A 17,464-nucleotide genomic window follows, 5' to 3' on the forward strand; every position below is an offset into this window, starting at 1 on the left:
GTGTTCATTACTTTATCCTTGAGAAGGGGGGGGGGGGGGGGGTAATATGAGTATATGGGGGGATTTGGGCAGCAGGAAAGAGATTTCACACTAATTTGTGGGATGATTAAACAAACTGACCATAAAACCCTTAATTTAATATCTCCCCATATACCTTGAAACAGATCAAAATTGGTAGATGTTAAAACAAACTTAAAAGGATGAATAGCATGTCTGTCATAAATATAAAGGACATTTCTCTAATGCATATGTACAATAAATTACAGATGTCTAAAAATACAGCCTGATGATCTGATTTGAGCAAACAGGTTGTTTAAACAGTAACACTTTACAATAAGGTTTTATTTTTATTCTAACATTAGTTAACATTAACTAACGATAAGTGATACTTCTAGAGCATTTGCTAATACATATTTAAAATCAAAAGTTTGAATCTGTTAACATTAGTTAATGTGAACTGACATGAACAATTGTATTTTTATGAACTAACATCAACAAAGGTTAACAAATGCTCTAAAAATATATTGCACAAATGCTCTAAAAATATATTGCACATAGTTCATGTTAACTAATGCTAACAAATGAGGCATTATTGTAAAAATAAGAGTAAAATCTACCATGTTAAGCCATAATGCCAAAAATATATGTAAAACATTGCACAGTAACTACTCAAAATAAAAAATGTCATTTTTTTTTCCCGAGCATTTGCTCAGCTGTTTATTAGAACTGTAATTGCTGAATTAAGTTCCCAAAAAGCCCAATCTCTGCATACAAGATTTAGCATTAAGGGGTCTGACATATAGATAAAACAAAACTTTCATAAAGCATTAATAATTGTAAACTGAGACATCCTTACCTTAAAGCAGCGTCCTTCTTTCCTTCGGCAAGCACGTTAGACTCGGGTCCCCAGACATACATGAGGTGTGAGTGATGGGCGCTTTTTCGAGAAAACAGGATTTAGTCATCAGACATGCAGCTTTTTCCTTAGACGCTTGTCAGATGTAGGAGGCCGGCCGGTCTCTCTTTGAGACGCATAATTAGGATGCAGGCTGAAGAAAGGACAGCCCAGCTTGATAAGGGTTGGCATGCAAATGGATAAGGAGACAAAGAAGCACAGCGAGAGAGAGAGGGAGAGCAAAACACTATATGTCGCACACAACACTTTCTGCTTTAAGCGTCGGGTATCATTATTGCGTCCACTGCTCAGGTTGGCTGTGGTAGTCGAATACATTGAGGTCCGCAGATGAGGAAATCGAGGAGAGAAATCTGCGATTGATGCTCAGCAGTTCAAAGGCCTTCCCAAACCCTCTTATCTTTCCCGCCACAGAGGCAGCTCAGATAAAAGACGAACACACATCACACTAAGCGTTGGACGGAAACATGGATGTTAGAGATGTACATGTACAGAAACAGCAGTGCTCAGTGCATTAAAGAGTGTGTACGGTCCTCTATTTATGCTTTAATTTGAAGTCACCGTGAAATTAAAATTGACGACTTTGTTGGAATATTGCAGTATTTATTATAAATTATAGATTTTTTTAAAATTAATGTGCCCTTGTAATCTTTACTCAAAATAACTTCCCCTCCCTCTTGCAGGGACATCTCTTCTCTGATGACGTGTTTAATGCCGTTAGGGTGGGACAACCTGTCATTCACATTACATTACATCACATCAACAGCAAATCACAACCATACAATCAATTCCCGATGGACAAGTCCCGCCCAACATTTTTTTTTCACGTTCGACAAGCCGTTTCAATCGGATATACCATATACATCACAATAGGGAAGAAAAGTCTATAGCAAATTCAGTTTCATGCTGGGAAGAGGCAAGTTTTTGGATTGAAATAATGTAATTTTTGTTTCATTTTTGTCATTAAATAATTTAGAGAGGGACGTGCTAGGAAAAAACAGTGGGGCCCAAAAGTCTACTAGAAAAGGGAACAATTGAATAAGCTTGTTTTGCATTTTTAATTTAAAAAAAAAAATTTAAATGAACAATAATTAAAAAAATAATTTTTAACATTTTTCTAAAAAAATATTTTTTCATTTTTAAATGTAAACAAAAAAGTATTGATTAATGTGTTTCACTAAATAATTTAGCAATGTTAGCAATGTTTCTTCCTTTTTTTAATTAAATGCTGTTTAGCATTTTTCTAAATTAAGAATTTTTTTAATGTAAAAAAAATAAATAAATCATTGTTATTTTATTGTTTGTCACTAAATAATTTAGCAGTGCTAAAAGGGCATGGTACAAAATGTGGAAAAATACAGTGGGCCCAAAATGTCAACTAAAATGAAAATGTTTGTTTTGCCCAATTCAATTTTTAATTAAGAATAAAATAATTACAAACAATATATGCTTAGCATTTTTCTAAGCAAATTATCATTGTTTTGTTTTTAAATAATTTTAAATAACATTACAAATGATTCAACACATTTTGAGTGGAAAGTTAAACTGAAAAATGTATACGAATTTCCTAGTGTTTCTCCAGTCCCCTTAAGTGTCAATGACAGCAGCATTCAAGACTTAAACAAAACCTGATAATGTTCTCCAGCATGATTTGAGATGTTCCACAGAGAATCTTGGGCTGTAATGGAAGCAAAAACATCCGAGGTAACATTTTCAGTCACAGATTTGATCAAAATCGGTGCAAAATCACTTAGAATTAAAGTTCTTCAAATGCCTCCAACTAGAAAGAATAATGAGACTTTGCATCTTGCCTTAGACATATGTGGACCGTCATCAATCTTTGATGCTCTGAGACTCAGCAGATAAGGGAACTCCGTGCTATTTTGGGCCTGATGCTCTCTAAGACAGCAGGGTCTATCTAATGGCTGGCCCGCCCCACGCTTAACAGATTTTCAAAATGTGAGAGACCACAAACATGATGAAAAAAAAAAAATCACAGATTTAACAGAACTTTTCCTTTAGAATGTGGAGAGCCGCGACGTGAAAATCAGCACACCACACACTAAAGCCGAGTGCACACTGTATGATTTCTTATAGTCCTTTACGACTTGTAAGACTGTACAAGCATTATCCCCGCTGTAAGCCATGTCACACTGTGGGGTGTCAGTTGTCATTAATGTCAGACTGTCCAGCAGTCAAGACACGTTAAAAACGGGCACACGCAAGAAGACTTGTCCAGAGTTTTACATCATCAATCCGTGACACAATCAGTGATGTGAGCTGCATTTACATCCGTGATAGAAATTGTGGCTAGGAAACAAAAACAATCACTAGCATGAATTTGATCATGGCTTCTCTTGAAATAAAATGAAGACGATGTGTGTGGAGCAAGTGGTGGTTTGTTGTTGTCTCACTAATTGCGTCATCAGGTTCAGCGCTCATATTGGTTTTTGATTTGATGTTTGTCGTAGAAGTTACACTACAGGACTGTGCGTCAAATCTTCTGACACTGCCAGAATTTATTCTGAGGTACAACTTGATCGCAATGGTCGTTAATCGGCTGTCGGTGAACATGTCAAACTAACGATCAAAGACTTCAGACTTTGGCCTTGGATCCGAGGAAATGTTTAGGATTCACAAATTTGTCTCGGACGACCAAATCGCAGCCAAAATCATATAGTGTGAAACCCGGCTTAACTGATTCCATTCACAAACAACCAGAATCCCGACTGTGAACATGGGAAATCTTGCAAAATCTCTCCCAGGCAAACGTGACTTGGAGTAAATGAAGATGGCGGACGATGGGCAAGAAGAAATGGCGATAACAGTGTTTGGACTGCTTTTTACAGAAAATTTGCAGGAAAAAAAGGTTTGGATTGAGTTATGAAGACGGCGTGAACATGGACTTTACGTTTTCGTTCCACGTGACAATCGACAGAGTGCTTGCACGTTTGTTTCAATTTCTGATCACAAATTTTCAACATGTTGGATAGTCACGATGTGACAAAAAGGCATCATGCCTCAGACTGAAAGGCTTCAGTCATTGGACGAAATTGCATCAGACCAGTGTTGCCAAATCTGGGGTTTTACTGTGGAATTGGGCTACTTTTACACAGTTGTTATTTTGAATGAAAATGCAAATCCACTCTCTGACAGTAGGTGGCACTTATAGAACAGCAGAAATGCCTTTATGTCTGACGCCTTTTTAAAAGGCTGTTTCGCCTCATGCCCAATTGTATGAGACCTGACATTGTTTTTTCTGAGACCTGAAGCCTTTCAGTCTGAGGTGCAATGCAGTTTCGTCCAATGGCTGAAGCCTTTTAGTTTGAGGCATGATGCCTTTTCGACATATGACTGAGGTCTGAGGATGTCCTAAAATGAGCACCGTAGTCCCGACATTCTTCTAAGCAGATTCAGTTACTCTTAACAGACCTAACACCACAGGAAAATCTGATTCGGGAGGGGAGAACTGATTATCTTGTAGTAGTGTGTGGGTGCCTTTAGATTCATCTTCTCATGCTGCGCAGATTATCAGCTATTTTATTTTGAGATTGATCCTACGACAAAACCACTCATTCAGCAAAGAATTTTGCTCTTAAGAAACCTGGTCTCCAAAACGATCTTGATAAAATGATCACGACGAACCAGCACTGCTAATAAAGATTAGCCAAATATAGTCATTGCCCTTGAGTGCAGGAAGGGGATGTTTTTTAATTAACACTCTCAGTGGGTCACAACTAATAATGTGCAAATAGGTTTAAAAATAAAACGACATACTTACGCAAGTAATATCTTTGCTATTAAACACCCCTGTTCAGAGATTTTTAGGTTGATTAAGAACAGCTATTGTTTCACAATTGTACTTGAAGTCTTCATATGTTGTCATTATGATTGTTTTATAAGCAGTTATGTCGAAGTTATGAAAAGGACACATTCATTAAAACTCATTGTGCATGGGAGAGATGTTTAATAGAAGGTGAGTAAACGGGAGAGGTTATCGCATGGCATAATCTCTAGATGACCAACAGTTCTTCCACTGTGACGCTGCTTGATGACACATTATGGCCATAAATTACTTTAAGTGCGAAAGAGTGTTCTTGCCAAGGATAAAGGTGGCTACTGGGAATTATCCAGCCTGCAGGCTAATTTCCTTTCCTTCCGAACGTCCCATAGGGGTCAGTGACCGTTTATGTCCATCGATTGTGCACCTGCAGAGACGTTATTAAAAGCAAATCTACCTTCAGTATGTCTGAAGTATCACATTAGCAGCAAACGTGGTTGAACGAGGGAAAATGTCATCATAGCATGGCACTTTCCATACACAGTATAAGACCAGAAACTCTTTAAAAAAATTTTTTTTTAACAAATGTTCAGTCAATCCAAGGGGTCAAACTAATTATTCCATGTGCTGTTTTGTTTTTGGCTTTTTTTGCAACACTGTCAACCAAATGTCAGTATTATATGTGCATGATGTTTGTAATTTTCTAGCAATAATTTTAACCATTAGATAAAAATTAAGTGACTTATTTTGTATGATTAAATATTTTAAATAAAAATTAAATAATAGATTTCATTATAAATTACATTTTAAACATTTCATTTTATATATATATATATATAGAGAGAGAGAGAGAGAGAGAGAGAGAGAGAGAGAGAGAGAGAGAGAAATAATTTAACATATAAATTGCTTATCTACAGTGAGGAAAATAAGTATTTGAACACCCTGCTATTTTGCAAGTTCTCCCACTTGGAAATCATGGAGGGGTCTGAAATTGTCATCGTAGGTGCATGTCCACTGTGAGAGACATAATCTAAAAAAAAAAATCCAGAAATCACAATATATGATTTGTAACTATTTATTTGTATGATACAGCTGCAAATAAGTATTTGAACACCTGTCTATCAGCTAGAATTCTGACCCTCAAAGACCTGTTAGTCTGCCTTTAAAATGTCCACCTCCATTCCATTTATTATCCTAAATTAGATGCACCTCTTTGAGGTCGTTAGCTGCATAAAGACACCTGTCCACCCCATACAATCAGTAAGAATCCAACTACTAACATGGCCAAGACCAAAGAGCTGTCCAAAGACACTAGAGACAAAATTGTACACCTCCACAAGGCTGGAAAGGGCTATGGGGAAATTGCCAAGCAGCTTGGTGAAAAAAGGTCCACTTTTGGAGCAATCATTAGAAAATGGAAGAAGCTAAACATGACTGTCAATCTCCCTCGGACTGGGGCTCCATGCAAGATCTCACCTCGTGGGGTCTCAATGATCCTAAGAAAGTTGAGAAATCAGCCCAGAACTACACGGGAGGAGCTGGTCAATGACCTGAAAAGAGCTGGGACCTCGGTTTCCAAGGTTACTGTTGGTAATACACTAAGACGTCATGGTTTGAAATCATGCATGGCACGGAAGGTTCCCCTGCTTAAACCAGCACATGTCAAGGCCCGTCTTAAGTTTGCTAATGACCATTTGGATGATCCAGAGGAGTCATGGGAGAAAGTCATGTGGTCAGATGAGACCAAAATATAACTTTTTGGTCATAATTCCACTAAACGTGTTTGGAGGAAGAAGAATGATGAGTACCATCCCAAGAACACCATCCCTACTGTGAAGCATGGGGGTGGTAGCATCATGCTTTGGGGGTGTTTTTCTGCACATGGGACAGGGCGACTGCACTGTATTAAGGAGAGGATGACCGGGGCCATGTATTGCGAGATTTTGGGGAACAACCTCCTTCCCTCAGTTAGAGCATTGAAGATGGGTCGAGGCTGGGTCTTCCAACATGACTATGACCCGAAGCACACAGCCAGGATAACCAAGGAGTGGCTCTGTAAGAAGCATATCAAGGTTCTGGCGTGGCCTAGCCAGTCTCCAGACCTAAATCTTTGGAGGGAGCTCAAACTCCGTGTTTCTCAGCGACAGCCCAGAAACCTGACTGATCTAGAGAAGATCTGTGTGGAGGAGTGGGCCAAAATCCCTCCTGCAGTGTGTGCAAACCTGGTGAAAAACTACAGGAAACGTTTGACCTCTGTAATTGCAAACAAAGGCTACTGTACCAAATATTAACATTGATTTTCTCAGGTGTTCAAATGCTTATTTGCAGCTGTATCATACAAATAAATAGTTAAAAAATTATACATTGTGATTTCTGGATTTTTTTTATTTTAGATTATGTCTCTCACAGTGGACATGCAGCTACGATGACAATTTCAGACTCCTCCATGATTTCTAAGTGGGAGAACTTGCAAAATAGCAGGGTGTTCAAATACTTATTTTCCTCACTGTATACAACAAGGGTTGCAAGTAAGGGTTGTAATGTTAACCTTGTAAAGCTAGCCTAAATGAAGCTGCAACAAGTTATCTAGTTTAGGACCAAGGTTGGTTTGTGGTTCTCAGTTTCTCTTAAATTTAGGAAAAGTATTTGTTTGATATTTTTCTTGATTTTTCTTACCATAACTTGGGTATGAGGATTAAATGATTCAGCTTGACAAATGCAGTCAACAATCCAATATTTGTAAAAGTTAAATGAACTAGGGTTAGTCAAAACAGACAACAACATTTTCCTGAAAAATGAATTAAATGGGAGACCAAAAAACTAGAACTAAACAGCTTTCCATCATATGAGGCCATTTCTTTTAAAGGAAAATAGAAAAAAAAGTGAAAGGAACTCTTTCTTCCTTCTTTATTATTTTTTTCCAAGAACCACCGAGAGTGTTTGTCCTCCTCCAGATGCGGAGCAAAGCATAGAGTGTGTTAACACTACTTGACACGCGTGTATGGGAATCCAACGGTTATTAGTCCACTCGCTTTTGGAATGTGGAGACATCGTTCCAGGGTCCAAAGTGCAGTTTCAAAACAAGGAGTCATGTAAGATCAATCAATCAAAAAAAAAAAAATCCCTACCATCATCTTAACTAAGGGCAATTATCAGATCACCTTTCTCTTCTCCATACATTTCAAACCAGAAGCTGAACCCTAAAGATCTTCACACAGACTAAATAAAAAAATAAAAAATTGCCTCAGGTTAACCACACTCCAGCTCATTTGCAGCATATCAGATAGAGACATTAATAAATGGGCTTGACACTGCTGCAGTAAAACATGTTATGAGGAAGAAACATGTGCTAGCTGAGAAGAATCCACTCTGCATTCACTCCAAACAGAAACTAAAAACTTCCCAGCAGCTCTTGATATGCTATGGTCTAGCAGATAAGCAAATTAGGTTGTATGCTGTTCATACATCATGAGATATTTATTGAATAATTAGTTAAATAGTCCAAGTTTGTCTATGAGTTCATGTAAGAGGCGAGGAGTGTGAATAGATCACCAGTGCATGTGTTAATTTTGTGTGTCCTAATTAATCATGGTGCCTTTTTTGTATTCATTAGGATCTGCGTCGAGGGTCAGTCTTTAAGTGCCATTGTGTTGGTTTACTTGGAGTTGTAGGAGGCCACGCGTTGGTTGAGGGGGTTTTCCGGAGACTTTGTCCACTCCTTCTTGAGCTGCTGTTTTAGCTGGGAAAGTCGCATATTGGGGTTCTCCATTTTAAGGCGTGCCATATTTTCTTCTTCAAATGCAGCGTAGGCGGCTTTCATACGACGCTCAGGGTGTCGATCCAGGTCTTCCTTAGTGCTGAAAAACAGAAAAAACAGAGGCATGAACCAAAAGTAGAATGGAATCTAGCTTTAAAGAAAGGCAATGCACAGATTATTGTGTTGATACTGGTAAAATCTGTTAAATGTGTTAAATTATGTTTAAAGTCTTTCCTTCCTGTGACAGGGCGGCCCAGAGAGAAGCCACAATAGCTTACGTTAAAATAAATGCCAGATATAGTTTATTGTGCAACCAAAATCAGAACAATAACCAGAAAAATGTTATGTATAATGTGGGACTTTTGATTATAAACAAGCCTGAAATATACTGTGACTCTTATTTTGAAATGTATATGCTTCCCTACTTCCAACTGCTTATTCAAAAAGTTGAGGGAGATACAATACGCATTCTTACAACCATCTACAAACCATAAAATAACAACTGTTATAAATCATCAACATTAAATCATAAGCATTCGCTTATAAATGTGCGGTATTAATTGATCGTGAACTGCTCTGAAACCAAGAGCCTGTAGAACGCGCAACAGTGCCGCATTTTGAACTTTGAACTCAGTTATTAATTAAATCATACCTTCTGAAGTTTAATCACATTAGGTTGTATCATGATTCCTAATCTCCATCCTCAAATTCAAGAGCTCTTAAAATGATAATTAAGCCTTTTGTTGTACATTTAAAGGCAGGGTAGGCGATTTGTTCCAGAATAATTTTTTTGTTATGCTGGTTGAAAGTCTCTTCACATCCTGATAGCAATCACTAAGTTAAATGGTCTAAATGTATTAATATTTATATATCATCTGTGGAAGGTGTAGGACCATAAAATATTCTGAAATGTACGAACGTATAAAAATGGTCCGAACTGATCGCGAAGACATCACACGTCATCAGCGCGTTCCGCAAGGTTAGGCAGAGTTAGGCATACGAGCAACAGCAGCCACCTAATACTTTTCCTCCTGAACCAAAACAATGAGCTTTTGCTGTGTTTATGCTATAACTACTGTAATTTGGAAGAGATGGAAACTCGTAACATTATACTCGGAGCGGTTTGTGACTCGAATTTGTGCGTTTCAAAAGCAACACTATCAACGGCAAAATGAATCTGCAGCAGTCAGGTGGTACAGGTCAGAGCTCTTTAAGTTGTTTATGTTCATTTTTATTGTAATGTTATGTGCTTTGACGCATGAGGTAATTTAAGAGACACCGTCTCTTGTGACGCTTTGCAGACTCTGCCTGTGTGCGACTCTGCGTTGCTACGTTCATGTGTTTTAAAGGAGGCATGGCTTTGGAGACGCTCTGAAGTGAGCGTGGGATCTTATGCTTTCAAAGCTAGCTTGCTATTGCTAGCCGCTCTGAAAATTGCCTACCCTAGTAAAAAATAAATATACTAAAATATATTTGAAATACATTTATTTTATGCTAAGTATACTACAAATACATCTACATATTACGTACTTAATATAAAAACCCTTTGGTATACTTAAAGTCTGCTAAATTGGAACAACTAATTTTGTACTTGATGTACTTAAGTATGTCTTTAGTTGGACCTCAGCACTATTTCTGGATAACTAAAGTACATTTTGGTATAGATTTTTTCACTAGGGCACCTTTAAGATATTTAAAACTTTTTAACTGAATTTAAGACATTTTAAGACGTTTTAAGAACCCACAGGGACCCTGTGACAACAGCAAAAAATATGGGAATTGTGACTATAACAAATGTTTTTTTTATTTTTTTATATATATATACATGTGCATTATGTTTGTAGAATAAGAGAGAACTCTAAAAATGTATTTCTCCAGAGAGCATGATACCTGAGAACTGCGATGGCATCCTCTATGGTTCGGGCTTCCACCGTGCCTTCTTCTGGAACTATCCGATTGATGTTCTCCTCAAGTGGCATCTCCAAGTGGCTTTTCTCTGTAGATTTGAAAGGACACATTAGACTAAGCGATCTGAAAAAGTCAATTCAAACAATTAAACAATATAGACACACAAAAATAAGTGCAACATGTGGCTGTCATTTAGGTGTGCACACCTTGCTCAGAGGCCTTCAAAACAGTTGCAATGCACTCGGTGTGAACAGTCCGGGTAGGAATTTTGACAAGCAATCCAGTTTATTTTGTTGTGTGAATATAAACAGGGCTGAATGTCAGCATAAAATTATAATACACCCTATTTATTTTACCAATGTAATGTTATTGTGAACAATTTACCCATTCAAATGATTACTCTTTTTGATTTTCTGGTAAAAGCGAAAGGCTGTTGATGCATGTCGGACTTCTCCAATCATTCACTGTAGTCCGCTTAAACCCCGCCCCTTTCTTATAATTAACCGCAAGCTCGTATTCAGATCTGCCTCCATCCAATCATCAACCATTGGGTCCCTGCACTCCTTTTTTTAAAAATTTTAATAATCCGCTTCACTTTGATGCATGACACGACACAGAAGAAAAGATCTGTTGCAACTTCAGTCTGATTGTGACTTTAACTTGTCAGGGTTTCCTTCATGGATGATTGGAATAATATAGTGCGACAAAAAACAGTAAAACAATAACCCATGGTATTAAATGTAAAAAAAATTATATTTTACCTAATTTGTGTGTTTTTATATTTATTAGAATGTCATGGTTTTGGCTCCACTGAAGTCAATGTGTGTCAATTCTCCCATACAGTACAGCGGGCCTTTTGTGTGACACGCACTGGAAATCAGTCACTTATGAGGTTTCATGATGTTTAGGATGTTGCCTACATAGGAAGCACAGTACGTTTTGGAGCAGAGTTATTGGATTGGATTTGGCCTTACCTTTTTCCTTGGTTTCCTTGGTTTCCTTAACATTTTGGCCTTTTTGTAGGGTCTCCTCGATCTGAGCTCGAGTCACTTTACTGGGGGCTTCTTTTGTCTGTTTACCCTTTATCTTGGCATCTTCTTCCTCAAGGAGCCTTTGCTTTTCTCTCTTCCTCTCCAGAGCCTCCAAACGCTTCTTCTCCTTATCATCCTATACACACACACGTACACACACTCTTTTAAATTACAACAGGACCGATGTTATCAAGGCAGCCTGACGGTCATTAAGCAAATGTAAGTGTAAACTGCAGAGCAGAGTAAAGAAATTAGAGATGCCTCCTGCCCGCTCAGAGTCACTCTGTGTCAGCGCGGCAGTAAGTAATGGTTACTAGGTTCAGACATGGTCTTAACTGTCCACATCCTAACCACCAGCCACCTTCTTGTTGATAACATCCCCAGAAATGGTGATACAACAGTAAGGAGATACGCATAATGAGATGACACCTTCAGATGTCGAGCAGAGGCTGAAATGTCATTCGCATGACACAGATAAGACGCACGACAGGCCGCGCTTTAAGAGCAAACCAAGATACGTTCCTCTCTCTTGACATTCTCACATATCTACTGGTGATAAATTGTAGTCACCAAACCCGATCTTCACCGAGTCCAAGTCGGTGGCTGATCTTTAGAGTATGTAAAGGATAAATCAGTGTGTTTCCAGTGCAGGTGAGCTTTTCTGAACACACACAGTGACATGGGGTATAATTAGCAGAATGGCTGCAGAGGGATAACAGCAGCGTGGGTCTGATAGGACGCCAGGGATCAGATGGCAGAGATGGGAGGAAACAGGAGGAAAGGAACAGGGTGTGAGGAGCTCCTAACCAGAGTGCCTTACCAAGTAGACTGGCACATCATGCCAGTATTGCTGACTCTCACTACATATGCCAACACTGGCTAAATAATGTATGAAATAGAGGCAGGAGAGAGCCGGGAAGGGAGAAAAGACACCGAAGGCCAGCAAAGACTGCTTTTCAAATATTTAGACTACCGAAATATCTTCTAATAATTAAAATACTTAATCTATATCAGCCCAAAAAACATATCAAAATAGGTAAACAGGATTTAAATTTATATGGCACTTTGCTATAAGCTTGTTTCCAAAAATATTTAACAAATTAATTTGAGAACTGCGTCAATCCGATGCAACGCATCTTGCAAATGTGTTAAAGGGATAGTTCACCCAAAAATGAAATTATTCTGCCATTATTTACTCAATTTTATGCCATTCCAAACCTGTATGGCTTTCTTTCTTTCTTTCTGCAGAACAGATATTCTTGAAGATATTTAAACTGTTTGTTTCCGTATAATGAAAATCAATGGGGTCCAAAACAATATTGGAGAAAAAACTAAGGCATTTTTCAAAATATCACCTTTTGTATTCCACAGAAAAAGAGAAAAACATACAGGTGAGTAAATGATGACTGAACATTTTCTTTTTTGGGTGAACTATCCCTTTAACACATTTTCAAGCTGCATTGCATAGTACTGACCCAAATTTTTTGGGTGAAATACTGATTTAAGATTATGCATGTGTTACAACAGCCTTTCAACCCTAATTAAATTCACCTGATCCAGCTAATCAAGTCCTTCAGGCTCATTTGAAAACTACAGGTATGTGTGTTGGAGCAGGGTTGGAACTTGTGCTGTGTTCATGCCATGTCGTAAGTACCGTAATTTCATGATGACAACACGTGACGTTATACTTGAAGCTGTTTGCGTCCGTGGATTGGGAATTATGTGTTTCTATGGCAACACTATCAATGCTAAATAAATCTGAAGCGGTCAGGTGGTACAGTGGTCACGTGGTCACAAGTAGGAGCTCTCAGAAAATTGACACACGCTTAACACACTTTAAACTCTTTAGGCTGTGACCCTCCAAGAACCGAGTTTTACACCCCGCTATAAACATGTTACATGTGTTGACGTGGATCACTTGCAATCTGGTTTGCTGACACTTAACATGGCATAAAAAATTGCTTTGGAGACATAATAATCAAACAATCACTGCATATCAGTCACAACATCCACGCAAGGACCTCACCCAGGCCTCAAAATCATGCTCCATTACTGACAACAAACACTCATCAATATGCGGCATAATTGATAGAGGATATCAGAGCTTCTGTGATGGTGTAACTTTAACCCAGTAGGCTTCGTCTTTCATTTTATTCGTGGGGACCTCATTTCCTGAGCAACCCTAAACCTGACTTGCAATGTATTAATCTATTGTGTGCTACGCAGACTCATATGTCTGCAGCTTTAGCGAGGAAGACAGCTGTGTCATTTAGATACAAGATTAGCAGCCAATGACGGGAATGGTAGGCAACATAACAAAACATGGGCACGGTGGGAATCAATTTTCTGTACATTCAGTACAGAATTCAAAAACATTTCAATGTTTTTAAAAACAATTAGGACAAAAGGGGCCAACGTTTTGGTGGTTAGCATGGGTAGTTAGCTCCAGCTGGTAGTTGCTATAACTATACTGGACCATTATATGAGCAAAAAGCATCTTGACGTGTGTTTTTTTTTTTTTCATACACTACCTATCAAAATTTTTCGTCATTTTTGTTGTCGAATTAATATTTTTATTTAGCAAGGATGCAATAACTTGATCAAAAGTGACAGTAATGACATTTATAATGTAAAAAAAAAAGAAAGATATTTTTCAATCCTTTGGATTTTCTATTCTTAGAATCTTGAATTTTTTTTTATCATGGTTTCTACAAAAATATTAAGTAGCAACACAGCTGAAATGTTTCTTAAGCACCAAATCATCATATTAAAATGATTTCTGAAGGATCATGTGAAGCTGAAGACTGGAGTAATTATGCTAAATATTCAGCTTTGCAATCACAGGATTTTTTTTTTAATGTTTTAAATTGTAATAATATTTCAAAATATTACAGTTTTCACTGTATTTAAATCGAAATGCAGCTTGTCTTTTATTTAAAACATTTAAAAATCTCACCGACCTCAAACTTTTGAATGGTAGTGTATAAAGGGCAAATAATAAATATTAAATATTTTCATTCTGAAGAAATCAAAAGTGTGAAATGGACTAATATTTTTCCTTATCTGCTGCCTTTGATGTCACAGTTTAAGATGTTCATAATTGTATGGTGCCATCAGCCAACTATCGTCGTGACATCATTTCCCTGTGGCTTCTAATGGATAGCAATCTCTATCCAGGTACTACTGACTGCATTGATTAAGACAAGCTATTTCACTGTCGAACCATTTAAAGGGTTAGTTCACACAAAAATGAAAATTCTGTCATTAATTACTCACCCTCATGTTGTTCCAAACCCATAAGACTTTTGTTCATCTTCAGAACACAAATTCATCATTCATCTTTTTGATGAAATCTGAGAGATTTCTGTCCATCCGTTGACAGCTAAGCAACTACCACTTTTACTCTTCAAAACGTTAATAAAAATATCGTAAAACTAATCCATATGAATCCAGAAGTTTAGTCCAAATTTTCTGAAGAGACTCGATCGCTTTATATGATGAACAACAGATTGAATTTAGGCTTTTATTCACATATAAACATTCATCAATGCACACATCAGTTGTGGTAAACGGAAGCTTAAGCATGTTTGTTTGACGTGCGAAAACCAATGAGGTTCATTCTCATGTTAAGCAGCATGTTTGAGCTTCCGCAAGAAGCTTCTGTTTATATTCGCTGATCAATGTTTAAATGTGAATAAAAGTCTAATTTAAATCTGTTCATCATATAAAGCGATCGAGCCTCGAGAAAATTTTGACTAAACCGCTCAATTTATATGGATAGTTTTACAATCTCTTTATGAACTTTTTGAAGCGTCACAGTGGTAGTTGCATAGCTGGAGGGACAGAAATAGCTCCGATTTCATCAACAAGATCTTCATTTGTGTTCCGAAGATGAACGAAAGTCTTCCGGGTTTGGAACGACATGAGGGTGAGTAATAATAGAATTTAGAATTCTTGGGTGAACTATCCCTTTAAGTGGATTGGAGGAACAGTAAACAGTCTTTACTGCCACCTTGTGTTTATTCTACACTCTGTCTGTATGCACGCATTTCATAGAATGTACTTCCAAATAGGTGTGGATGTGACAAAACTCTAATCACAGTATTCAATCCCACATTTCAAACAATCCCAAAGCAGATCACATTTCCAGGGTTCCCACACCTTAGTTAACTTCAAATTCAAGGACCTTTTTAAGGACTTTCCAGGTCCAATACCCTTAAATTCAAGGACTTAATGTGGGGACACATTTCAAGTGAGAGCAAGGTTACATAGTGTTACCTTGAAAGATACATTGTTACAGTTTTGCGCGCGTGAACATCATGGCAACATAGAACATAAAGTACCTCATGCGTGAAACACTTAACGCAATGCGTAAATGCACGTCACTAACGTAAATAGCAAGTTAGTAGGCATAGGCCACGAAGTGTTCGTGAAATAACACATTAGCGGACCGGAGGGAATATGTCATTTTTTCCAGAAAACTTCTTGCACAAAATACATTTTCAAGGACCTATATCTAGGCATTCCAGGGCCCTGACATTTTTTTTTTCAGATTCACAAACTTTCAAGGATTTCAAGGACCCATGGGAAGCCTGCATTTCCTTCTTTGAAGGACATAAGTTGTTAAACCAAAAAAAAAATCAGTCCTACCTTCCTCTGCTCTTTCTTCATGACATGTTTGTCGTTATCTTGCCAGAGCGCATCCTCCAGATCCTTCTGTTTCTGTGCATCAGCGACTGCTTTGGCCTCAGCCTTCCTGGCCCTCGCTGTGGCCGATTTGGAATTCTCACCCTGGAATTTCTTCGGCATTCCTGGGACTTCCCTGCGGAGATAAGGTAGAGATGATGACCAGTTAAAAGTGGTAGAATACTGTATGTGCTGAGATCACAAAGGGGATTAATGTGTAGTGTATAAACATACTAATGAGAGAAAGATTGAAAACTAAACACATGGCAATCATGACCTGAGGCTGAATCGATAGTATTTATTTAGGACCAGTTGTTATTGGGCTCTCTATTCGGTTTTGTGCATTTCATACATTTCACAGTAAAGCACAGACCTCAATAAAATAAAATAAAATAAGGGATTTTTGAAGGCCCTTTCTGGTAACCACAGTTACCGGTAGCTATTGACTTCTATAGTATTTATTTGTTCCTACTATGTAAGTCAATGGCTACCATCAACTGTCTGGTTACCAAAATTCTTCAAATCTTTTTTTTGTGTTCAACATAACAAAGAAACTCATACAGATTTGAAACAACTTGAGGGTAAGTAAATGATTACACAATTTTAATTTTTGGGTGAACCCTTTAACATAATCCGGTATTAACTAGGCAGTGTTAAACTCCAAATATTTTGTTTACAGCACTTCCAAAAGAGAAGGAGATTAACAAGGTAGACGGTAAAATATGCATCCACTTTTTCTTAATTACCTTATAGACTTTATTCTAATGTTATTTGCGATTTATATATATATATTATAATTATTATGATATATTATGATTTATTTGATATATATTATGACATACATTGAGCAGCACTCTGTGTGTGTGTGTGTGTGTGTGTGTGTGTGTATATATATATATATAATTAACTTTATCATAAATCTTACACCTGCTCAGTTTTTTTTTATGTTCTGACAGCACACGTATCATCTGACATGTCTCGTGGCTAGAGGATTTAATTCTCTAATTTCCTAAAATAGAGTGTCGCAAAGGGAAAATTCTGGAACTTTAGGAACATTTGAATTGTACTTTTTTCTTTTCAGAAACCTTCTCGTTAGCATCTTTGCTAATCACTCTGGTTTCAGAGAGTGATAGTATTCATGTACAAGCTTGTATCAGACACTGTCAGCTGAACAATGAAAGCAGATCTAGACGGGGGCGTTTAAAACATCTCATTTTATTAATCGAATTCATTTTTAGGCACCGAATCTAATATATAATGTAACAGCACCAACCTTTTCCTGCACCGGGATGATGTTCGCTCTTCTTCTCAAGCCGCTGCGCCACAGTTGAAGCTTTTCATTTAGCGCCCTCTGGAGGCTCGACGGTCAGTCCACTACACGCTTACGG

The 17,464-nt window shown here is 37.7% G+C and overlaps 1 protein-coding gene across 1 annotated transcript; it reads right to left on the reverse strand.

Moving 5' to 3' along the window:
- Nucleotides 1-7,584: 7,584 nt before the first annotated feature.
- Nucleotides 7,585-17,447, reverse strand: ccdc124 (coiled-coil domain containing 124). Its single transcript, XM_079897356.1, has 5 exons — nt 17,350-17,447; nt 16,041-16,212; nt 11,334-11,526; nt 10,342-10,447; nt 7,585-8,551 (listed from the first exon to the last, which is right to left on the reverse strand). The coding sequence occupies exons 2-5, from the start codon at nt 16,197-16,199 to the stop codon at nt 8,350-8,352; spliced, it is 660 nt and encodes a 219-aa protein (XP_079753482.1). The 5' UTR covers nt 16,200-16,212; nt 17,350-17,447; the 3' UTR covers nt 7,585-8,349.
- Between the last annotated feature and the right edge of the window lie 17 nt (nt 17,448-17,464).

Source organism: Squalius cephalus (assembly GCF_949319135.1).
Source record: "Squalius cephalus genome assembly, chromosome: 16".
NCBI classification, from domain to species: domain Eukaryota; kingdom Metazoa; phylum Chordata; class Actinopteri; order Cypriniformes; family Leuciscidae; genus Squalius; species Squalius cephalus.